This window comes from Eucyclogobius newberryi, unplaced genomic scaffold, assembly GCF_026437365.1.
Source record: "Eucyclogobius newberryi isolate DKJ021-1_F unplaced genomic scaffold, fEucNew1.0.hap1 SCAF_7, whole genome shotgun sequence".
Lineage (NCBI taxonomy): Eukaryota > Metazoa > Chordata > Actinopteri > Gobiiformes > Gobiidae > Eucyclogobius > Eucyclogobius newberryi.
In genome coordinates, this window is record NW_027316389.1 from 20,159,594 (window position 1) to 20,183,744 (window position 24,151).

Here is a 24,151-nt window from a genome sequence, read left to right on the forward strand (position 1 = left end):
GAGAAGCGTGACTCTGATTATACCATGGATGTATTAGAGCCGCTCACGGGTGCATTATAGTTCCATCGAGCAAACGCATGAAGCCGGCTCCGTGTTTCCTGACTTTACATCGATTAAACAAAGTCGCGGCTCTGGGCTAGCTGCGATGCTAACTCCCGTAGCCGCGATGCTAACTCACTCTGAGCTCTCGTAAATGGACAGAGGTGAAGAAGTTGGACACATTTCCTATGGATTCTTCTGAGGAAAACCTGTGTCCAAACAGATGAGGACGTGAGACCCAAGAGGAAAAGAGGAGCAGGGCTGATTTAGACAGTGAGTGCTACAATGTATTGTTTTTCAGGAGCTTTAGCGTAAGATAATGTAAAGTAATGCTAGGGTTGTTAGTGGGAAAATAGTCTGTCAGTATGTTTTGCATTGTATACCATAGGCCTCACTGTTTACATCCTTTCTGCATCTCTCTCTCTTTTGAAAAAAAAAAAAAAATGAAAATGGAACGTTTAAGCCCCGGTAGTTTCCCAGGCTAAAGGGCGGAAGTGTCAGTAATCATGTTTAAATGACTGCGACTGGGCTCTAGTCGTGTCTTTATGTGGTGCACACTTTACAATACAAATGTAAGTCCAGTTATAACGGATCCAAACTACAAGACTGAATGGTATTCAAATAGAGATGACTGGCACTGATTAGGCACGACGGCAAAACAGAGCAAAACGGGCTAAAAATGTGTAAAAATGAGAGAAACAGCTCTTTAATTGATGGCTTTTGCCACCCACTTCATAAAGAATGTTCTCTCACTGGTCTATGCTTCTGTGCTTGGTTCAATGAACAAATACAGTATTACATTATTTATATTTGCTAGATCACATACAGGCTATATTTTGTTACACTAAAAGAAAAACAACACAAGAATATAAAAGCAGAGTTGAGATGAAGCTTCTCACCATGCCAAAATGCCTTAAACTTGTATTAGAAAGAATCTAACGTTTATTTAGTGTGTTTCTTTTCCACGCTCGTCCTGTCCATGTTACTGATCATGACTGACCTGACAATGAGTCAGCTTTTGGAGTCTCTTTGTAGTTTTAAATCAAACAATGATTTATGATAAATCAAAAAAGTGTACAGATTGTGTAGATTGCACCCTATATCCGCAAAATCTTATTTACTTTACACCTTCTTATCCCAGATAGCAGGTTATATGAGACCCACTTTGCAGTAGTACAAAATATAGGACCATTAGATGAAAGGGATCTGAGGTTTTATTTTATTTATTTTTTACTGTAGGTCTCACAGTTTAATATTATATTTAGCACAGTTTAATTTGGAATTTTTTTTCTAACCTCATTCTGCTTCCTCCTCAGAGGGCGTGACTTGTCTCACTGAACACTTTCAATTTCAAGAGAAACAAGCAGAGTCATTATCGGGGAGAACTCAAGCGCTCAAAATGGAGGCCTTGACATGTCCCATTTGTTTGGATTTACTGAAGAATCCTGTGGCAATTCCCTGTGGACACAGCTTCTGTATGAACTGCATTCTGAACTACTGGCCCGAAGAGCTTGACAGTTTCCGTTGTCCGCAGTGCAGAAAGAGGTACAGAACTAGGCCGGCCTTAAATAAAAATATCATGTTGGCTGATTTAGTGGAGCAGCTGAAGACGACACCCCCTGCAGATCACTGCGCCGGGCCCCAGGACGTGGCCTGTGACGTGTGCAGCGGAGAGAAGAAGCTGAAGGCGGTAAAGTCCTGTCTGGAATGTTTGGTGTCTTACTGTGAGACACACCTCCAGCCTCATCACACTGTGGCAATTCTGAAGAAACACCAGCTGGTGGCCCCCTCCGACAAACTCCAGGAGAACATGTGCCGCCAACACAACAAACTGATGGAGATATTCTGCCGCACAGACCAGCAGCTCCTCTGCTGCCTCTGCTCTGTGGACCATCACAAGGGACATGACACTGTGTCCTCTGCAGCCGAGAGAGCCCAGAGGCAGGCAGAGCTGGAGGCCAAGAAGGACCTCATCCTCCAGAACCTCCAGGACAAAGAGGAGGACCTAAAAAGGCTCCAACAGGAGGCCCAGGACATCAGCCGCTCTGCCCAGAGAGCAGTGCAGCGCAGCAGGGACAACTTCAGAGACCTGGCCCTTCTCCTGGAGAAAAGACGCTCTGAAGTGGAGCAGCAGATTCTGTCAGAGGAGAAGAAACAACTGAAACAAGTCCAAGAGCTCCAGGGCCGACTGAAACAAGAGGCCACTGAGCTGAAGAGGACCATCTCTGAGCTGGAGAAACTGTCCAACACCCCGGATCATAACCAGTTTATCCTGCACTGCCCCTCACTGCCCACACAGAAGACTGAGACCAGGATCCAAACAGGACATCGGTTCAACTTTGAGTACATTCCCAGAGCTGTGATGGCGCTCACAGAGAAACTGCAGCTCGTGTTGAATCGATTTAAACTGACGGGGCCGCAGGAGCCCACCGTCTCGGCACCTCTGCCTGAACCCACCACCAGAGGAGACCTGTTGCGTTTCAGAACACCGGTTGCCATGGACCCCAAAACGGCAAATCCTCTGCTGTGCCTGTCCGAGGAAAACAGAAGAGTGACATTTGTGTTGGAGCCCCTGAAGTACCAGGATCACCCGGACAGATTCACGTACTGGGGCCAGGTCATGAGCAAACACGGGATGATGGGCCGCTCCTACTGGGAGGTGGACGTGAGCAGGGTGAACTGGGTCTGCGTGGGCGTGACGTACAAGGACATCGAGAGGGAAGGAAGCGCTGCCAGGTGCGTGTTCGGATGCAATGAAAAATCCTGGGCCTTGGAACGATACAATAATCGGTGTACGTTTTGTCACAACTCGAGCCAGACGGATATCCCCGGCACCGTTTCGTCTAGAATCGGGGTGTTCCTGGACCACTGGGCGGGGACTTTGTGCTTCTTCAGCGTGTCCGACGACGACGCCATGAGCCTCCTCCACAGAGTCCAGACCACCTTCACTCAGCCCCTGTACGCCGGAGTGGGCCTCAATAATAGCGGACACGCATGCATCATAAATCTGTGATGTAATTTATGTCAGAACCAGAATGGGACGCGTTTATTGCCGTTGTGAAAAGGTAAAAAGAATAACTAAAATATGAAACAGAATGTGATAAGAGGCATGCGTGGTAAAATAAACGGAATGAGTCATTGAAAAAGTGGTAATTGACACAGAAACAACGTTAAAGTTTCAACTTATTCCAAACACTGAATCCACATTAACGAGATCTATTATTTTTTTTTCGTAAACTGCTTAATTTTTTATTTTTGGTTTATAAGTATTATTCACTGTTTGATGTTGCACCGTATTGCTAAAGCAAGTTTCTAGTTTGAGTTTGGTTCAGCGACAACGGCAATGAACCTTCTCTGATTCTCCTTCTGAGGATAATTGTGCCCCCTGGTGGTCGAGTCGATAGCACGGTTAAGCCAAAGGACTCCTTATAATGTGTGTGGAATGTTTTATTTTATTCAGATTTGACATAGTTTACCCAAAAATAACAGGCCCCACGCGCAGCCAGCCCCAGCTCTGACCATTTGCTGCATGTCTTTTCCTTTCTCGTCCGCATTTTACGCTGCACTGTCCAATAGATAATGTTTTAATAAATTATGGGATAATAAGAGTTGTTTTTTCTTAACCATTTTTGTGCCTTGTAACGATGAAAATAAGTTCTCTTGTTTACTGTGAAGACATGGCACAAGGAAACGAGTAAAAAAAATCCCTTAAGTTTGAATAAAAATGAGGATGGAAAAGGCTGCTCTTGTCTGTCTTCACTGGAAAAAGGCTTTGTACTGTATCTCCATATCCCACTTTCTGTACATGGTCTATACATATTATATTGTATTCTATATTTTATTATACTTGAACACATACAAATTTGAGTCTCTATCTTTGCTACTTTCATTTCAGTTTTATTTGTTGTCGTCTAATGTTTGAGTTTCTCTCGTGGATCCATCCAGTTTGTCTAAAGTCAAACAGAAACATTAGAGTGGTCTTTTCAAAGTGAGTCTGAGTGTAGCACGGCGGCACTCTCGCCTCACAGCGAGAAGGTTGAGGGTTCCAGTCCTAGATGGGTTTCCTCCGGTTTCATCCGTCAACCCCAAAACACACACAAAAGGTCAAATTCTCCAACTATGGCGGTTCTGACCAAGCTGTGCTCAAGATCTGAAGACACATTTACCTACGGGGACGATATAGTGAGCCTTAAGCTTGATACAAAGTGAATGTCTTATACAACTGACAACATAAGGACATTATAATCAAAGACAAAACCAGCTTGGAGTTAGTTCAAAATCACAATCTGGAAACTGACATGTAGAAATAATAATAATAATAATAATAATAATAATAATAACTTTTATTTATATAGCGCTTTTCAGTGACCCAAAGACGCTGAGCATAATAAAAAAGGGGGGGTATTTACAGACAGGGGGGACAACACGTACAATACACATTAATATACAGATAAAATGAACAAGACAGAAGAAGTAGAGAGAAAAAGATGGGGATGTAACAGGGGGTAGAAGTGTAGGCAATGGGGTAGAGGAGGCTAGGGGTAGGGGAGGTCATAGGCTTGGGTGAAGAGGTATGTTTTTAGGCGGGATTTGAATGTTGTGAGTGAGGGAGAGTGGCGGACAAGTTGGGGGAGGGAGTTCCAGAGTCGGGGTGCTGTTCGGGAGAATGCTCTGTCGCCAAAAGTTTTGAGTCGGGATGTTGGTGCAGTCAGGGTGAGAGAGGAGGAGGATCGGAGAGCTCGGGAGGGGCGGTGGGGGATGAGGAGGTCAGACAGGTAGGGGGGGGCAAGGTGGTGAAGAGCTTTGAAGGTGAGGAGGAGTATTTTAAAGTTTATGCGCTGCTTGATGGGGAGCCAGTGGAGAGAGCGGAGAACGGGAGTGATGTGATCACGGGACCGGGTGTGGGTGAGGAGGCGGGCAGCGGAGTTTTGGACCATTTGGAGTCTGTGGAGGGAATGGGAGGAGATGCCAGTGAGGAGGGAGTTGCAGTAGTCGAGGCGGGAGGAGATGAAGGCATGGATGAGGGATTCAGCAGCGGGGAGGGTGAGGCAGTGTCGGATTTTGGCGATGCGGCGGAGGTGGAAGTATGAGGTCTTGACAATGTGGCTGACATGGGAAGTGAAGGAGAGGGTGGGGTCCATGATGACACCGAGATTGCGTACCAGGGTAGAGGGGGTGATGGTCGAGGTGTCGATGCTGAGTGAGAAGGGACCAGTTTTATTGAGAGTGGATTTGGTGCCAATGAGGAGGAGCTCTGTTTTGTCACTGTTCAGTTTGAGGAAGTTGAGCGTGAGCCATGATTTTATTCTAGAGATGCAGGTTTCGATGTGGCTGAGGGGAGGGTTTTGGGTGGATTTGGTGGTGAGGTATATCTGGGTGTCGTCAGCGTAGCAGTGAAAGTCCAGGTTGAGTTGGCGGAGGATGTGACCAAGGGGGAAGATGTAGCAGATGAAGAGGAGGGGGCCGAGGACTGAGCCCTGGGGGACCCCCTGCGTTACTGGGGAGAGGGTGGATGAGTGACCGGAGAGGGAAATGAACTCTTGCCTGTTGGTGAGGTAGGATGTGAGCCAGTCAAGTGCAGAGCCCTCAACACCCAGTTGGCGCAGCCTTTGTAGGAGGATGGAATGGTTTATAGTGTCAAAGGCTGCGCTGAGGTCTAGTAGTAACAGGATGTTGAGGGCCCCGGAGTCTGCAGAGGTGAGGAGATTGTTGAGTACTTTGACCAGGGCTGTTTCAGTGCTGTGAAGTGGGCGGAAGCCAGATTGGAGGGGTTCATAGAGGTTGTTTGACTGGAGGTGGGTGTGAAGTTGGGCGGCGACGATGCGTTCCAGCGTTTTTGAGAGGAACGGCAGGTTGGAGATGGGGCGGTAGTTGGAGAGGTTGGGTGGGTTTTTTGAGGATGGGGGTGATGGAGGCCAGTTTGTAGATGGAAGGAACATGGCCGAGGGATAAAGACTGGTTGAAGAGGGTGGTGAGATGGGGGATGAGAGCAGGGAGGCAGGCCTTGGTTAGATTCGTTGGGAGGGGGTCGAGAGAGCAGGTGGTGGTTTTGGAAGCGGTGATGAGGTCTATGAAAATGTAAACAAAATGAAATAAAAAGGGCTCATGAAGACAATATAGATTAAAAGGTGTGAATCTTTGAGTGTTAGGATTCTTTCAATACATATAAAGAGTTCTCAGTATGATTTATAACATAAAAAGTGATGAGACATAGTTTTATTGTTCTCCATATTGAATCTAAAGTAAACGGCGTCCTCAAGTGGCTGCTTGTATGTACTGTTTGCTGTTGCAGAAGAAAAATACAATGTATATCCCAATTTTACACCTGCTACAAGTTTATTCATCGCTTTGTAATTATTTGTTTTTTGTGAGTTGTAGGGCCTATGACTACATACTTTGTGTTTTAAATTGGCCAATAGAAGAGGTGGGTCGAGACGGTAACCAGACATTGTACACAAGAGAAACGTTTCTGAATGAAAGTATTTAAAAAAAAGTCAACAGTAAGAGAAACTGTCTGGACGTAACCTCTGAATTATAGTTTGAAGTTTAGTCTAATTTGAAGGACAAAACATTAAACAATGAACAAATCTGGTATTTTTGAAGGATTGACACAAAAATTAGAAATAATAACCTAAATCATAACTGAAGGAGCGGTGTCAAAATCACAAATGTTCAAATGGTTTAATATTGTCGGCACAAACCTTTTGTCACTTGCAGAGTTACTCACAGTGGGATGAGGAACCAAAACCTTTACTCAAGTAAGAATAATGTTATTCAGGTAGGCACAAGTACAGTATATGGTGTCTGAAAACTACTCAGTAACGTACAATTACTCAAGTAAATGTAACTGAGTACTACCCACCTTCTATGGCAAGATGAAACACCACAAACTTAATACTTTACTTAGATTTTATGGTTATGGTTACCTGCCTTCACAATCTCTGTCGTGTTTGTCCTCTTCTGCTTAACTTCTACTGGACACATTATCACTAACATATCACGGTTATGCAGACGAGTCAGATCTATGTTTCACTGTCGGCAGGTGACTATGGACCAGTAGATTCACTCTGTCACTGCATCCAACAGATCAGTTTGTGGATGCAAAACAACTTTCTCCAGCTGAACTCAGACAGGACTGAAATCATCGTGTTTGGCCACAGAAACAAAGAGAAAGTGTTAGCGGTCACCTCCAGAGTCTCGCTCTAAAACCTACAAATTAAGTTGTAAATCTGGGGGTAATAATGGACTCAGACTTGAACTTCAACAGCCACATCAAATCAATAACATCAGCAGCTTTTTACCATCTAAACTTGGAGAGACTTCAGTTTTATGCAGCTAAAATCTGGAACTGAGACATAGTCAGAGTCCAAACGAGCCTCAAAACAGTTCTTTTAAAGTACATTTTATAATTATGATTTGTTTTATCTGGTTGCATTGTGAATTTAATGCATATCTTAGAAATTGTGCTGAAAAAATAAACTTATCTTTCCTTAAGACGCCCCAATTAATTAGGGGAAAAAGAGGTCGATTGAGTGTTTAGTTTGGTGAAATAGGCTGTGGAAGTGTAAGTATGCTACATTTACTCCTGCTGGAGCAAATTGTCTATCATTATGAGTTAAATATCAATGTTTCTGTGTGCAAAGAAGTATATAAAACCCTCCAACATGCATAAAACAGTGCCTTTAACAACCATTAAGCATCATAGGTCAAGAGCTTGTTGTTATTTGTGAAATACACTTCATTTCTCACGCCCTAAACATAAACCTACATCTGTATGTTTGTGACCATATTAGGTTGCTTTTGGTTGTATAAATGAAAATAAAGCTGCACGGTGCATGTTCTTATCAGTTGTTCCTGGTTCATGAACTCTGACTCAGAGGGAGTGGAAATGCTGCTTTAACATTCTGTGAAATTGAAAACATTGAAAACTAGGATTTCCCCTCTACATTACAATATGCAATATTTTACTTTCTTCTGATATAGAAAAAAACATGGAAAAATAAAACAACATGCATATTAAAACTGTTCCCAGCTGCCAAGTTTATATGTTGAAGTGAATAAATACAAATCAGTACAAAGTCCTGGAAACACGTACGCAACTGGTGAACTTTATCCCTTTGCTTTTCTCCACAAGAGACTCACTCCTCGTCCTTGTTTGATTCTACAGCATGTAACTTTAGAAACCTCAACACTAAATCTTATTAAATATAGCTCTTATCTCAGGAGGAATATTTAGTTTGAGCATTTTGTTCATTTGAAAATATTCTAGTCTAAAACTGTATGTAGTGGGTGAATATATTTATGGCCCTGTAGAGTAATAAATGGTATATTATGGGACCTGCCTCTTTTACAGGCTGCACCTCCTGCTTCCTCTGCAAACACAGAGAGGGCAGAGCCTGTGTCACGCCATAAGTGTCATTCAGGGAAAGCACACGATCTGATTGAGGGAGAAATGGCAGAGAAAGCTCTGGATATGGAGGCCTTGACATGTCCCATCTGTTTGGATTTACTGAAGGAGCCGGTGACTGTCCCCTGTGGACACAACTTCTGTATGAACTGCATTCAGAACTACTGGGATCAACAGGTGAACTTCAAATGTCCAGAGTGCATGAAGAAATACAGCACTCGACCTGTCTTATGCAAAAATATCATGATGTCCGCATTAGTGGAGCAGCTGAAGAAGACAGCGTCCCCTGTTGACCGCTGCGCCGGGCCCCAGGACGTGGCCTGTGACGTGTGTCCCACAGTGAAGAAGCTGAAGGCGATAAAGTCCTGTCTGCAGTGTTTGGTGTCTTACTGTGAGACACACCTCCAGCCTCATCACACTGTGGCAATGCTGAAGAAACACCAGCTGGTGGCCCCCTCCGACAAACTCCAGGAGAACATGTGCCGCCAACACAACAAACTGATGGAGATATTCTGCCGCACAGACCAGCAGCTCCTCTGCTGCCTCTGCTCTGTGGACCATCACAAGGGACATGACACCGTGTCCTCTGCAGCCGAAAGAGCCCAGAGGCAGGCAGAGCTGGAGGCCAAGAAGGACCTCATCCTCCAGAACCTCCAGGACAAAGAGGAGGACCTAAAAAGGCTCCAACAGGGGTCCCAGGACATCAGCCGCTCTGCCCAGAGAGCAGTGCAGCGCAGCAGGGACAACTTCAGAGACCTGGCCCTTCTCCTGGAGAAAAGACGCTCTGAAGTGGAGCAGCAGATTCTGTCAGAGGAGAAGAAACAACTGAAACAAGTCCAAGAGCTCCAGGACCGACTGAAACAAGAGGCCACTGAGCTGAAGAGGACCATCTCTGAGCTGGAGTTACTGTCCAACACCCCGGATCATAACCAGTTTATCCTGCACTGCCCCTCACTGCCCACACAGAAGACTGAGACCAGGATCCAAACAGGACACCAAGGCTACTTTGAGGAAGTGACCAAAGCTGTGTCAGCGCTCGTGGACAAACTCCAGCTCGCTCTGAGTGACTTTAAACTACCAGACCCTTCGCATCATATCACTGAAGTAGCAGACTTATTTACAGATATTGATGTTGATTCTTTACTCTCAGAACCTCAGGACTCACCACCTCCACCTGCGCCCAGCACCCGGGACGAATTCTTAAAATATTCACGAGACATTACACTGGATCCAAAGACTGCTAACTCAGGCTATCTACAGCTGTCAGAGGGGAACAGAAGAGTACTAAATGTGAGCCATCAGGTACCAGGCCTGTTTTATTTCTCAAAAAACTGTCAGGTTCTGAGCAGGGAGGAGCTGCGGGGCCGTTGTTACTGGGAGGTGGAGGTGAAGGGAACTGTGAGAATAGCTCTTTCATACAAATATGATTCAGACAAATATGTATTTGGAAACAATACTACATCTTGGTCCTTGGCAATACACCAAAATAAATATTCATTTTGGTTTGATAATATCGAGTCCAGTGTCTCAGGCCCGATGTCGTCTAGAATCGGGGTTTACCTGGACCAGTTTGCAGGGGCTCTCTGCTTCTACAGTGTCTGTGGTGACACTATGACCCTGCTCCACCGGGTGCAGACCACCTTCACACGACCTCTGCACGCTGGAGTGTGGCTCGGGGGCTACGGAGACACTGCTTACTTCACAAAACTTACATGAATTATTACATTTTGGGCAGTGCTGATGTCATCATACCAATCAAACGTGTCTTAAAAGTCATATTTAATCAGTATATTTCTAAAGCCTTATAGACAACAAAGAGAAAGTGTTAGCGGTCACCTCCAGAGTCTCGCTCTAAAACCTACAAACCAAGTGATCACATTAGTCCTGTTCTCAGGTCTCTGCACTGGCTCCTGTGGCTCAGAGAAGAGACTTTAAAGCAGCTCTGCTTGTGTACAAGTCTCTCCATGGCCTAGCACCAAAGTACATCTCAGACATGTTATTGCCATATGAATCATCTCAAACTCTTAGGGACCGGCCACAAAACTGTTATGATATTATATTGTGCAGTTACAGGTAAAACAGTTTTATTTCACATACATTAGGCTGTATTAACATTGACATTCTTGGTGGATGGCTTACATCTATGACTATGGAGATGTAGAGTCAAAGCTATACTCTGGAGATTTGAGTTTCTATTTTTTAACTGTCTGAAACATCTGTCTGCACTTGTATTCTTAATAAAGATGACATGAAATGAATTAAATAATAGATTCAATAGCCTATATTTTATCTGATATTTAATTTAAAAAATCACACTAATGATCACTCGAAACCTGTCTTGGAGATGAGTCCGACACTGTGTCCATAGAGAAGGTTCCAGAGCAGGGGTGGGCAATTTTTTTCCTCCTAAGGCCATATTCGAATCCGCTACTTGCCTGGATTCGAATATGGCCCTAGGAGGAAAATAATTGCCCACCCCTGCTCTGGAACCTTCTCTATGGACACAGTGTCGGACTCATCTCCAAGACAGGTTTCGAGTCAGGTCTGTGAAAAGGCAAACCTGCTCAAAGTACATTTTAGGTTAGACGACTTTCTTTAAAAAAAAAAGTTTTTTCCGACAGTTTTTGTGATGTTTACAGTGTTTCTTCCTGGTTGTACATGAGCAGGAGATGTGACCAGAGGTAGAGGTAATTCCACAACAGTTACCTAGCAACCATACAGTAAACAAGGGCCAAAGTCCATGTAATTACACAATAACTATGATCTAACAAACAATAACACTTGATAACACATTTTCTTGTTAAATTGCTGTTTTAACTGTTATCAGGTTCTAAACGACCAAACAAAGTAATAATTAGAATTTAAAAAAATAACCTCTCATACGCACTAAGGTTTTAACTTTTTAGTAAAATAAAACACCCTTTATCCAATGAAAGCTTTATCCAAATCCCCTTTATTTACAGTGTATAGAACATTTTATGACCAAAACAGTTTCCAAAATGCTGCACAAAGACAAATCAATACCAAAAATAAAGAAATAAAAACTCAATTTGATCTCACTTTAAAATCAGTAAAATCAATAACATCAAAACCATAAAACTATAGCAATAAATGAGTAAAATTCATTAAAATATATTAGAAAACATTGTCAATTTGAGTCTATTTTTTTGTCTGAAATGTTACACAGGGCTTTAAACTCTACAAAGACTATTGTGAAGTCTTCTGTCTCTGGGCCTGTCACACTTTTCATCTCACATTATAATTACTGCAGGCAGCGCTCCATTGTGTCTCCTAATGACTGTAATTATCAAAGGAGTCGGAGGAGACAACTCTTTATCTTGTTGCCGTCACCGGCCGCCGCACGACTCGCTGTGATTAAAGAGAGCAGAGTCCAGAAGTCCACTCTTAACACGTGTCCACTTCAGGTCACCCTTGAAAAAGAGGTCTCGAGCTCAGTGGGTTTCTCTCCTGGTTGAATAAAGGTTAATACATGAATAGATAAGTCAACAACAGCAATTTAGCACAACCGTTTAAATGACAACATGACAATTGTGCTGTAAATTAGTGGGAGTGGGATTTAATATCTGTTCACCCATTTTTACGACCGTTGCTGTGTCGAGAATCTGAAACACAGAAACATTTGCCAGTTTGGAAATGGAATTCAGGACCTTCTACTTCACCACTGCACCTTCATGCTCTTGTTGGGCTTACTTGTTAAAGAATAAAATAAAGGGGTGTTTGTATAAGGCTTGTAGTGATAATGCATGATTTAAATATGCTTTTAAAGGGGTTAAAATGTTGATAACTGCATTCAATATGTTATTTTGACTTATACAGAAGAAACACCCCACTGTTATTGAATATTCCACTGTCCAGGGTGTACCCCGCCTAAGGCCCGAAGTCACTGGGATAAGCTTCAGTCACCCCGCGACCCCGAGAGGGAACAAGCGGTAGAAAATGGATGGATGGATGGAGTCTGGAGTAAGCAAACTAACTGAGTAATGCAATACTTTAGAGCGTCACAAGGGGGCGCACCGGTTCCTTTCTCAGGGTCACGTTCTCACTCCTCTCTGGCATGGGAGGGGCCATATTTGCTTATATTCTATGTCCAATTATTCCAAAATAATGATCCAGAGCTGCAAAAAAAAATAGCGCTGCCTGACATAAAAAGCTAATTGCTATTTTTCTGAAAAGTATTGATTAGATTAGCGGTATGTGTTTAAAAAGTAGGACTCAAAACAATGTGGTAGAAATGTAGAGGAGTTCATTGAAGCACTACTGTATATCAATGCATCATATGTTTAAAAGGGTTTGTGTTTATTTTATTGTGATATTGAAAAAATAAATAAAAATACCATATTAAACCTTTTTCATACCTGGAAGAAACCTCGGACACAGGGAGAACGTGCAAACGCCATACACAAAGCCGCAACTCAACGAGACACCTTCTTGCTGTGAGGTGAGCGTGCTTGTTTCTTGTTGCAGTTTACAAAATGCCTCTTAGATTTCTGTCCGGCATTTACAGTCTTGTACAGATTTACAGATTTGTTTCTCACATTGATTTATTGGACAGCGCTCGTTAGCAGAGCAAGCACAAACGGCTGTAAACAAGAGACACAAAGAGGCCAGTTTGAAAAATAAGGAAGATAAAACAGAGACGGACAGTGCTTTACTGACTGGCGAACTGTCTCGTCTCATAAAGGTCACATCTTGGACCACGTGGGGCCGGACGCGTTTGGGCTTTATCTTTTTTTAATGTATTGTTGTGTTTCTTTTGTCGGGACAGTGCACGATAATCAACACGTCAGGTCGTAAACATTGGCTAATTTCCGTTGTCCCTCATTCACCGTCACATGCGCACTCTCTGTACTTGGACACGGGAGACAAGGAGGGTGAAGTGTCTTGCCCAAGGACACAACAACAGTGCATACTACCGCCCCCCTGTGGCACCTGATATTCAAGTACTAACCGGGCCTGTCCCTGCGTAGCTTCAACGATCTGGCTTGGACATGTTAGTTAGGTCAGGTTGAAAGGTTACGGTACTTTATTGATTGTGGGGAAATTCTTGCCTGACCAGCCAGTCCCTCCTACATTCTGTGCAAATGCAGAAGGGTCTGGAATACAACCCAGTCGCTCCAATTTCCAAAGGGAGTGATTGACAGGCGGATTAACCAATCAGACAAACGCATTGTCCGTTGTGTCTAAACAAACATGGCGGATTATGAGGAAGACATAAAAATTACACAGACTGAGAAACGTTGCCGACTTCTGCTGAGTCAACAAGCGACGCACTAAACTCTGTAAATCTGAGGTAAATGAAGTGATATATTTTGTTCTGAATGTTCCAAAAATATTTGAGAGACGTCTTCCGCATTTGAGACACGTGACACAAATTGGCGGCGGTGGTTGGACCGGTTAATGCTGGAGAGTGATTTGACCCCAATGGTCCGATTCCAGACCCTTCTGCATTTGAACAGAGGGACTGGCTGGTCAGGCAAGGGAAATTCATCTGCAGCATTTAACGGCACAGGAAAAAGACCGAGAGCGAAAGACAAACATTTACAAATAGTCCTTAACGTGTAGTCCGGCATGAACGTCCCATTTGGTCCATAGTGTGTCAAATTTGTCCATTTCCAAATCAAGTCTAAATGTATTTATTTTTCACTTTTTCTTTTTTCGAATGTCTTTTGTAATGGTCCAGTGCTTGATCGTTGGTTCATTTTATGTTATCCACTTTGCTGCTGCCAGACGTATGCTCCAAAGGTATCCATTTATTGTGTCCATGGCAGTTGTTTTGAATCCTCATTTAAGACACGTGTTTGTAAAGACTAAAATCACCACAGTCGTCACAGGGCTTCACGAAACTGTGGATTTAACCAACGACAATTAACCAACATTAGATTAACCAACATTCACAGACAATAAGCAAATGGAAAACTGTCCTTAGACCATTCTCTTTGTCAAGGAAATAACACAAAAAAACCTGTGGGAAAAAGAGAAACCTCAAAGAGAACCACAGTGGATGGACTGGACTAAACATGCACACAGTCAATGTTTTCCAAATTCAGAAAACACCGTTAAAATTATATCTATATTATATCTATATGAACTGAGGTGCAAGAAAAATCATGGTTCATTGTTAACATCTTTTCTTTCATTGTTAACAGAATTTATCACATATTTACAATGAAAAAAATAAAGAAAATTTAAGTAAAAAGGATTAATTATGATAAAACTATTATTAAAAGTACAATTTCTGGAATAAAATGAATGCAATTCAGCACTGTACAAACATAATTGAGCCCAAAAAGTAAAACTATGAATGAACATTTGGTGGAGAGCTCCTCAGGGCTGTGTCATTATTTACTAAACATTTTGAATAATCCTTCTTTTCTGAGCCAAGATGGCCGCCCGCTGCGTTCTCCAGTCTCAAGGCCTAAATGATGCAAGATCTGAATCCGCTTTTATTGTTAATGAGCCTTAAAACCCTTCAAAGTGCTTGAGATGTAGCTAAACTGTGGCTTATGGAGACAAACACTTCTCTCGCAGCAGGATCCACTGCGGCGCGATTCATATTTTTTAATTGGTTTTGCGTCGTGCGGGGGCGGCCATGTTGGATTCATTTAGAGGAGCAGCATGGAGGAGACAAACTGGGACAATATGGGCCTCCAGCTGAGAGGAGAGTGAGTTCAAGAGGAAGCAGTTCAGAAGGAGCTGGGATTAATCCAACCGAGCCAGGATTTAGCCAGGATTAAAGTAAAACTGGATTAAATCAGGACTAAACTAAGACTAGACTGAGCAAAAATTAAACTAAGACTAGACTGAACCAGGACTAAAGTAAGACTAGATTGAACCAGGACTAAAGTAAGACTAGACTGAACCAGGACTAAAGTAAGACTAGATTGAACCAGGACTAAAGTAAGACTAGACTGAACCAGGACTAAAGTAAGACTAGACTGAACCAGGACTAAAGTAAGACTAGATTGAACCAGGACTAAAGTAACGTGTGGCGTATTGAGCAGCAGTTATTACCACTCTGACCTCTAGGTGGTGCTGTTGTTTTGATTGCACTTGAACGTGACATTGAATCAAAATACCGGATCTTTTATGAGGAGCCTGTGGGACGTAAACATCTCTTCAATTTTGCAGAGCAATGTTGGTAAAGTCTTTTGTATACAATTTTTTTTAACAAAAATGTTGGAAATGTGTTAAAAACCCTCCAAAAAATCAGAGCCTGAAATTAAATGAAGTTGAATAGTTATATATTATACAGGGGAAAAGTACTTTGTATTTGTATGTTTACTGGTACATTTTTGGCTTCCGTACATTTTTATTGCAGTATTTTTTTTTTTTTTAATCAATCTTAAAGTATTTTTTCTCCCCACATATCTTTGTTTTAAACTATAGTTCTCTTATCAGGACCAGTCGCTGCACTTAAATAGTGAGTTTTCCTCTTTAATTGCTCTTTCTGCTGCTCCAAAGCTCTGTCCACTTATGTACCTTTAATCCGTGAGCGTAAACTGTGTGTAAACATGAGCCGCAGGAGGATTTACCTGAGCACCACCTGCTCCTGCTCCTGCTGAAGCCGCCGCACACTTTAATCCATCACAGTTTTGTGTTCGATGGGTTTGAGTTTCTGCAGCGGAGCAGATCATGGCACGGCCCGACCTGGGACTGAAGAAGCGGAGCCGGGACAGGGCCAACCAGAACCAGAACCAGCTGCTCTGCACCAAAAACGGTGAGGAGCCACGTAGCATTATTATTATTACACGTAGTGTTAGCATCAGCATGCCCCAGGCGTGTCCTGCTCCAGGGTTTCAAGATACTACTATATACGACTGGAAGGTTGAATCTTAAACTTCCATGTCTGTTTAGGATTCAACCTCCCGGTCGTATATAATAATGTTTTAAACCCTGGAGCGGGAAACGTCCGGTGCATTCTGATGCTAATCGGGTCCTCAGTGAGGAGGGAGCAAAAGTCAAGTTACAATAGGATGTAGATAGCACATTACAGGTCTGATAGAGAACAAAGAGGGTATTTTCAAGTGAAACCAAAAACTCCCTTTATCAAGAGGGGCCTGTAGGGCCCGGTGGGCAGGCCCTACTTAGAGTAGGATAAATACTGAATTCCCAGACTCGATTCACAGAGTCTACAATGGAACACTCCTGGACAAATGAAGGATTACACTGACATATTATTATTATTATTATTATTATAGTCAGTGGTGAAAAGCGCTCAATTTTGTAACTTAAGTAGAAATATACATAAAAACAAACAAGCTTAGAAGTAGCACCTAAAATAAAAATCTCCTTCTGTACTTACAGAGAAGTGAGAACATTGTGTGATTTTGAATAAGAATTGTGCTGATCTTTGGTCAACAGAAGCAATCCAAGAAATGTCTTTTAATATTTGTAGCGAATTTTATGTATATATTTTTGTTTGCCCAAAGCTGAGGCTTGAACTCAAAACCTTTTGGTAAAATCACAACATGTGTTAAAATAACATATGATGATGTTTTATGTCGTAGATAACCTGAACAATGCTCTGGGCGCAATCCGAGTTCTGGGTCTGGATCTGTTGGACAAAGAACTGCAGCCGCATCTGACCACCGTCCTCAACTGCATCAGGGACAAGCGTGAGTTCTGCTGCTACTTCTGTGTCGCTTAGCAACAAAACACTAGAGCTCATCCCAGAAGTTCGACTCGCTCCGTGAGTGTGAAGGGGTTTGTAAGTGTAACTACTTTGGTTAATGCGTGCACTTGACTGAAGAGTGTAAATATATATAAAAACAGGATATGTGTCTGCAAGAAAAAATAAGTGCGACAGGAAATTGGGAAGATAAGAGTAGAAATTAATTAACTGACCTGACAGTTAATAGTGAAGGAAATGCTCTTTACCAAACAAAGATAATATGAGAGTGGATCAACATTTTCTAGATTATTATCCTGGAAACTTTTAAAATACGAGACAGGCAGAGTAATAAAATCTCAACCCAACAAGACAATAAATTAAATCCTTACTGGACACCAACAGTTTGCCCGTTATGTCAGAAGAGCAAAATAAATAAAATATTAGGAGCTGAAATAACAGGGTTGGAAGTACAATCAAAAAAATGTGTTCACCTCAGAGTGGTACAAAGCTCTAAAAGACAACAACGTTTAACTGGGCCCTTAAAGATTATGTTTGCATTTGTGTTTAGTAGATGTCTGCGCATGTCTTGTTGTTTTTTAAACGTCATACTCTCTGGTTGTTCTCTTTATAAAAATGGGGCACGTGTCTGCAGATGTGATGTAGTTCCCCGTTGTGTGCAGACGGCGGCGCTCCGGAGCAGGTGGTGGTCAGCGGGGTTCTGCCGGTGCTCGCGCTGAACCTGAGGAACCGAGGATCTCAGGCTGTTCTCACCGCGCGGCTGGTGTCGGCGCTCGCCAACAACTGTGAGTGTTGCCCAAAAAAAAACCCAAACCCCCAGAATCAAATCCGAAGAGTGGGAGTTTTGCACTAAAATGCATTGAAACTCCTCAACTGTAAACAATTTTACGGTGGCCATCACGATGAAGTAATATGAAGAGTAAATATACAGTATTTTCCAGACTATACGTTTTTTCATAGTTTTGGCCGGGGTGCGACTTATACTCCAGAGCGACTTTTGTGTGATATTATTTGTTATTTTCACACTGACAACCACAAGAGGGCGCTCTAGGCTCTAAGCGACGCAGAAGAAGAATCTGCACTTCCTCTACCTCTGGAGTTTGTGGAGTTGTTTAGAAGTGACACAGAGGAAGAAGAATTCAATGGATTTAGTGATTTGGGGTAAAACTGATGCTTTGGTAAACTTGTTAGCATGTTCTTTATGCTATAGTTATCTGAATAACTGTTAATATGTTACGGTAACATACCAGACACTTACCACAGTTCTGTCTGTGCCTCATGTAGCTGAAGGTGTTAGGGATCATCTCAAAATGGGTTGAAGCTGAAAAGACGTCATTTTTTTCGTCTCTCTCTGGACCCCCTCCCCCCCCTCAAAAGACGAAAGACTGGCTTCACATAAAATGTTAACGCGTTGATAAAACCATAGTAGCTTGATAGACCCTGCTCACCTTTAGTCCCTGAACATCCTTTGGTATGTTTATCAGTAGAAGTTATGAACTCTCCAAATAATGTCACCTGTCGCGCATGTTTGTTTACTCAATCCACATGGTCCACGGTGCGCCGTGGCCAGGGCGGGGAGCGGGGCGGGTGCTCCCTCGCACGGGCCACTGCGCGCTGTGATCACAACGCACCGTGCGCAAGGGCCGCGCACGGGCAGCGGTGCGCCGTGCTCCCCGTACGCACTCCCCGTGCTCCGCGCCGCACCCGCCGCCTAATGTTGGCCTAATGCTCGTTGCTGAGAGGGTTTTTTAGCATTTCAAAACAATGACTGCCCCCCCCCCCCAGGGCGAAAAATATTAAGTCTTTTCAGCTTCAACCCATTTTGAGATGATCCCTTACGTTAGCATACGTACACCTATTCACCATGTTCTCTAATCAATTATTTTGAATTGCGTTTCAAGATTAAATGTCTGTTCTTGGTCTTGCATTTGATCGAATACATTTCCCCAAAAATGGACACTTATACAGTGCGACTTGTACATGTTTTTTTCTTCTCTATTATGCATTTTTTGGCTGGTGTGACTTATACTCCAGTGCGACTTATAGTCCGGAAAATGCATGTGCAGAAAAGCTAAAATATGAACAATGTATTACAAAAATCCAATAAAAAACAGCCTTTTTTGGGGGAGGAATGTAAGTATTTAAGAAGTTTTGCAGTATTGATACTTTGACACTTCTGTCAGTATCGATAAATCAATATCTGGTATCGATCTGATGTTAAAAATCACTGGGAATTTAGCTTGAAACTTGAAGTTCCCGTCCATTTTTTATCTTTGTACTGCTACTACTTGAAGTGCACATGGCGGGTTCACACGTTTTTACAAATCATGAGTTTGTTTGGTGTGATTAAACCGGACAGTTGCGACACACTAAAGCTAACTGACTTCAAAGTGCACATAATGACATAATTAAAGTAAAGTAAAAACAAGGGAATGCGATTGTATTCAAGATTTTACTAAACATTTTGCCCATTTTTCTCCAGTTTGACAAATTTGGTGGCGTTTATAATGTTACTTCCTGGTTTGACATGAGCTTCAGATGTGACCAGACTGTTACCAAGCAACCAGAATGTAAACAAGGGCAAAAATCCATATACACAACACACAACAGTTAAGATTAATTATACATATTTACCACAGGTTTTTTCACACCAAACAAAGTAAAAGTAATAAAGCCGTTTCTGTCATGTTTCTCTAGTTAAAGCGTTAAAGTAAAAGTAATAAAGCCGTTTCTGTCATGTTTCTCTAGTTAAAGCGTTAAAGTAAAAGTAATAAAGCCGTTTCTGTCATGTTTCTCTAGTTAAAGCGTTAAAGTAAAAGTAATAAAGCCGTTTCTGTCATGTTTCTCTAGTTAAAGCGTTAAAGTAAAAGTAATAAAGCCGTTTCTGTCATGTTTCTCTAGTTAAAGCGTTAAAGTAAAAGTAATAAAGCCGTTTCTGTCATGTTTCTCTAGTTAAAGCGTTAAACTAAAGTCTCTCTGCCACAGCGCTGGTGCGGAAAGGCTTCGGAGACTCTGGCCTGGTCCCGGCTCTGATCTCGGTCTTGTCGAGTCCGGACCAGGACCTGCTGATCCACTCGGCCACAGCCCTGAGCCGCATGTGCTACGACAGCTGTGAGTAGACCAGGACCAGACGAACACAAGGTCCATTTGGGTCAAGACAAAATGAGTGGGGGAAAAGTCACCCAGATGACAGAGAAACTTCAACAGACTAAACTCTGTCAATCTGAGGTAAAAGAAGTTCTAGATTTGGTGGTTCCAGACCCTCTTTCTGTGTGTTCTGCAGGGGAGCTGGATCAGTTAAATCCAGGACTCAAACTTAGATTTTCAGTTGTATAAAGAGTCTCCAGTGGTTGATTGCAGAGTATTTGGTTGGTGGTTTACGCCCAGTTCCATCGAAAAACAACACCAAACTTTGTTGAGGCAGATGCAGGAGCAGACGCGTCAAAACAAAGATTGCAGATGTCGGTTTTTAAATTTCAATAAGGTTTCCGCCTTATTGTGTTCGTAATGGTAATCCCAGCTCTTGTTATGTCTGGGAATGCGGTGTACTATGGCCCAGGAACAAAATGTGGCCATCATTTTTCTACCCACCGTAAGCAGTACTTTTGATTGTAACTTCTCCCGTCCTATCTTTAAAACCCAATCTTTAGGTGTAAGACAGGTAAAGGTTGAATAAAACAATTCTCTGACCTCTGACTCTTGTGTTTATTATCAGTATTTACTGTCAAACATAAATCACTCTCCCTCGCTTTTGTTCCTCTCTTCTGTTTTCTCCTTCAGCTCGTCTCCAGGACCAGTGTCTTCGCTGCGGCGCCGTCCCTCGCCTCGTCTCCATCCTGTTTCGTTTCTCAGAGCGCCCCCTGCTGGAGGAGGCGTGTCTTCTCGCGCTTTGTAACCTCAGTGGGCTGGGCCTGAGCGAGGAGGTGGGCGTGGTATGGGAGAGGGGCGTGGCCATGCGTCCAGGTAAGTCACGGACGGAGTTCGGTCCTTGAGTCTTTAAGTGCCCCGTGGTCCGCACATATTTATGTTTCATATTTGTCCCATGAACACAGCAGTGAGATAAACTCCACAATATTTGTATGTCTGTGTCTCTGTGTGGTTCTGAGTCTCTGTGTGTCTCTGTCTGTCAATGTCTGTGTCTGTGTCTCTATCTGTGTCTGTGTCTGTCAGTGTCTGTCTCTGTGTGGTACTGCGTGTCTGTCTGTGTGCCTTTGTTTCTGCCTGTGTGTCTGTGTGTCTGTGCCTCTGTCTGTGTTTCTGTCTGTGTTTCTGCCTGTGTGTCTGTGTGTCTGTGCCTCTGTCTGTGTTTCTGTCTGTGTTTCTGCCTGTGTGTCTGTGTGTCTGTGCCTCTGTCTGTGTTTCTGTCTGTGTTTCTGCCTGTGTGTCTGTGTGTCTGTGCCTCTGTCTGTGTTTCTGTCTGTGTTTCTGCCTGTGTGTCTGTGTGTCTGTGTCTCTGTGTGTTTGTCTGTCTCTCTTTCTCAGTGTTTTGGAAAGGTTTCGTTTTGTATTAGACATGGTTTAGTCTTTATTTAGTCCTGGTTTTGTCCTTGTTAGGACCCGATTTAGTTCTGTATACTTGAGACTTAGTCCTCAACTAGTTTATAACTGATTTAGTCATAGTTTGGTCCTGGTTTTGTCTTAGTTTAGACCTGTTTTAGTCCTGGTTAAGACTTGATTTAGTGTTGACTTCGTCCTGAAGTAGTTTAGACCTGGTTTGAACCTAGTTTAATCCTAGTTTAGACCTGGTTTAGTCCTAGTTTCTTCAGTGAAACTCACTCCAGCTCTGATTCTGTTGCCTTTCATGTTTTAGTAAATCTAAACTTGTATTAAAACCCTTACATGAAAGCATAATAAACCACAACTCTCTCTCTCTCTCTGTGCTGCAGGTGAGTGCACGTTTACAGGCTCCGCGCCCCTCAAGTGCGGGTGGGCGGGGTCCTGGGTCACCGTGGTGAAGGTGTGTCAACTTGCGCCGGGGCAGTTCTCTGTGAACATGGACGTGATGCGCCGCTGTTCCCCGCGTTTCTGGGGCTCGCTCGAGCAAACGCCGCAAAAGTCCCTGTTCTCCGTCGTCCGAACCGGATCCAGCGTCTACAGAGTCCTCAAGCACTGGAACAGGAACCGGACCAGGACCAAGAGCCTCAAGACCAGGATGTTCCACACTTTTCTATAACAGATGCCCTCCCGTCCTGACAACTGAAGGAAACATTCTAACTGGAGCAAAAGTGAAGCGGAATGTGACAAATCCAGGTGGTTTTGTCAAAGTAAAAGCGCTCAGATAAACGTCAGTGACATCAGAGCTGCATTAAACACATTTAGCATTGGATTTGACTGCATTTGGAGATTTCATTGAGAGAATGACTATGTATGGGACAATATTGATTTATTATTGTTTTTTTTTTGAGCCGATACTGATATCCAATATATGGCTTGCTGTTGCCAAGACTAATATTTAGGCCCGTAAATATGTTCAAGTTGAAGTTAAGTTCACAAATAAATGTTTCACTTCACGTAAATAAAGTATAACACATAATCTGGTATACAAATTCATGTAGCCTAATTGCTCTTCCATGTCCATTCGTTTTGCAATATATTGTCACATTGTTCTGTATTGAATAGCATCGTATTGGAAACATGTATCGCAATATTTCAATAACATCTTTATTATAAAGCTGCCGTGCTTCACTGCTTCCATAATTACAGTGACATTGATTCTGCAGAAGGGGAGAGTACAAATAACTACATCTGCCAAACACTGTGACATGACCAAAGACTGTAAAGCGGTGGTTTTCCGCATGTACATGTGTTTGTGACTAAGGTACAAAGCCAGTGCCATCAGAATTGTTACTTTTTAAAAAATGGCTTAATCAGGTTCAATATACCATTAATGTAAAAGGATGCTACGTGTAAATCTTCCGATGCCATTGATGAGCTTTGAGTGGCTTTAATCTCTCCGGTCAAACAAAAACACAAGAAATACAAAACAGCTGAAAGGATAAAATAGAAAACAAAAGGGTTAATGCTAAAAACATGCACCGAACCCAAAACCTGAAGGGAAAAATGGTGGGAAGTACATCCCAAATGAAGGGCCCCCGAAAGCTCCCGGACCGCTCCTGGCTCCTTCCTGCCCTCTACATGTATTTTCAAATGTTCCCACCAATCCAATCTCTGACATTTGGCACTTCAATGAGCGTTGTTGTTGTTTCTTTAATGGCGGTTGCCAGCCAACTGAAAAGGTGCATTTACTGCGACGTACAGTAGCTGTGCGTCTTCAAAGTATGTGTTTTACGCTATACAGTAAAAGAGAGAGAAAGAGAGAAAGAAAGGGAGAGGGAGTTTGTCAGAATCAGAAAAGTTCTGTTCATTGTCAATGAACAGAAATCACAAACGGACTTGTTTTGGTGATTCAGTGCAACATAAAACAATTAACAATGATAAAACGTCAAAGAGTCAAAGAGTCAAGAACAATTCAAATTTGCAACAGGATAAAAATAAAAATAGTCTATAAGATAAAAAATAAAAATAATTTGTGTTCTATGTTTATGTACCAAAGCAGACAGCCTACATGGAGCATAAAGTCTGATGTCAAACACAAACAAGTCACATCATGATCAGTCTCTTCAAATCTACAGTAATGTATCACCACAACCTAAACTCACATGCTCCACGCTGATGACGCTCAGTCTCTTGTTGTTCAGTTCTGTGTTTTGCATCTTCTCCTGGTGTTCTGAGCACATGTTTTTAACCTTCAAAAGTCACCAGAAGAGTCGCTGGGAAAGAGAACCCATGTCTCAGTTTTCTCCTCTCGAGCTCCTCACAGAGGTGGTGGAACTTTGCTCGTTGTTGACAAACCTCATATGGAATATCTGGACTTGCTTTGCCTTTGTAAAGTCTCCTTTAACTTTTGCAGCCGTCATGACACCTTCTTTCACACGATCGTTAAGAAACCTCATTATCAGGCCTCGTGGTTTATCAGTCGCTGGTCTTGGTTTGCTTAGGCGATGTGCTCTTTCGATTGTGATGGGAGGGACTTCCACTCCGGAGCCTACAAGGAG

The 24,151-nt window shown here is 42.8% G+C and overlaps 3 protein-coding genes across 3 annotated transcripts; all 3 read left to right on the forward strand.

Moving 5' to 3' along the window:
• Window positions 1-24: 24 nt before the first annotated feature.
• LOC140348474 (E3 ubiquitin/ISG15 ligase TRIM25-like) lies at window positions 25-3,180 on the forward strand. The gene is made up of 2 exons (XM_072434414.1): window positions 25-49; window positions 1,356-3,180. The coding sequence occupies exons 1-2, from the start codon at window positions 25-27 to the stop codon at window positions 3,050-3,052; spliced, it is 1,722 nt and encodes a 573-aa protein (XP_072290515.1). The 3' UTR covers window positions 3,053-3,180.
• Window positions 3,181-8,469: 5,289 nt separating this feature from the next.
• Window positions 8,470-10,162, forward strand: LOC140348475 (tripartite motif-containing protein 16-like). The gene has a single exon (XM_072434415.1). The coding sequence runs from the start codon at window positions 8,492-8,494 to the stop codon at window positions 10,160-10,162; it is 1,671 nt and encodes a 556-aa protein (XP_072290516.1). The 5' UTR covers window positions 8,470-8,491.
• A 5,902-nt stretch (window positions 10,163-16,064) lies between these two features.
• LOC140349011 (rap1 GTPase-GDP dissociation stimulator 1-A) lies at window positions 16,065-22,589 on the forward strand. The gene is made up of 6 exons (XM_072435203.1): window positions 16,065-16,184; window positions 16,975-17,082; window positions 17,759-17,881; window positions 20,082-20,207; window positions 20,877-21,059; window positions 21,983-22,589. Exons 1-6 carry the CDS (start codon window positions 16,100-16,102, stop codon window positions 22,267-22,269), a joined length of 912 nt encoding a protein of 303 aa, XP_072291304.1. The 5' UTR covers window positions 16,065-16,099; the 3' UTR covers window positions 22,270-22,589.
• Window positions 22,590-24,151: the final 1,562 nt, after the last annotated feature.

Excerpts from the sequence above, each read along its gene's own strand:
- LOC140348474 (XM_072434414.1), top strand. The coding sequence starts at position 25 with ATGGATGTATTAGAGCCGCTCACGG. Across the intron at positions 50-1,355 it reads TGTATTAGAGCCGCTCACGG|AGGGCGTGACTTGTCTCACT; the intron begins GTGCATTATAGT and ends CTTCCTCCTCAG.
- LOC140348475 (XM_072434415.1), top strand. The coding sequence starts at position 8,492 with ATGGCAGAGAAAGCTCTGGATATGGAGGCCTTGACATGTCCCATCTGT.
- LOC140349011 (XM_072435203.1), top strand. The coding sequence starts at position 16,100 with ATGGCACGGCCCGACCTGGGACTGAAGAAGCGGAGCCGGGACAGGGCC. Across the intron at positions 16,185-16,974 it reads GCTGCTCTGCACCAAAAACG|ATAACCTGAACAATGCTCTG; the intron begins GTGAGGAGCCAC and ends TTTATGTCGTAG. Across the intron at positions 17,882-20,081 it reads GTCGGCGCTCGCCAACAACT|CGCTGGTGCGGAAAGGCTTC; the intron begins GTGAGTGTTGCC and ends TCTCTGCCACAG.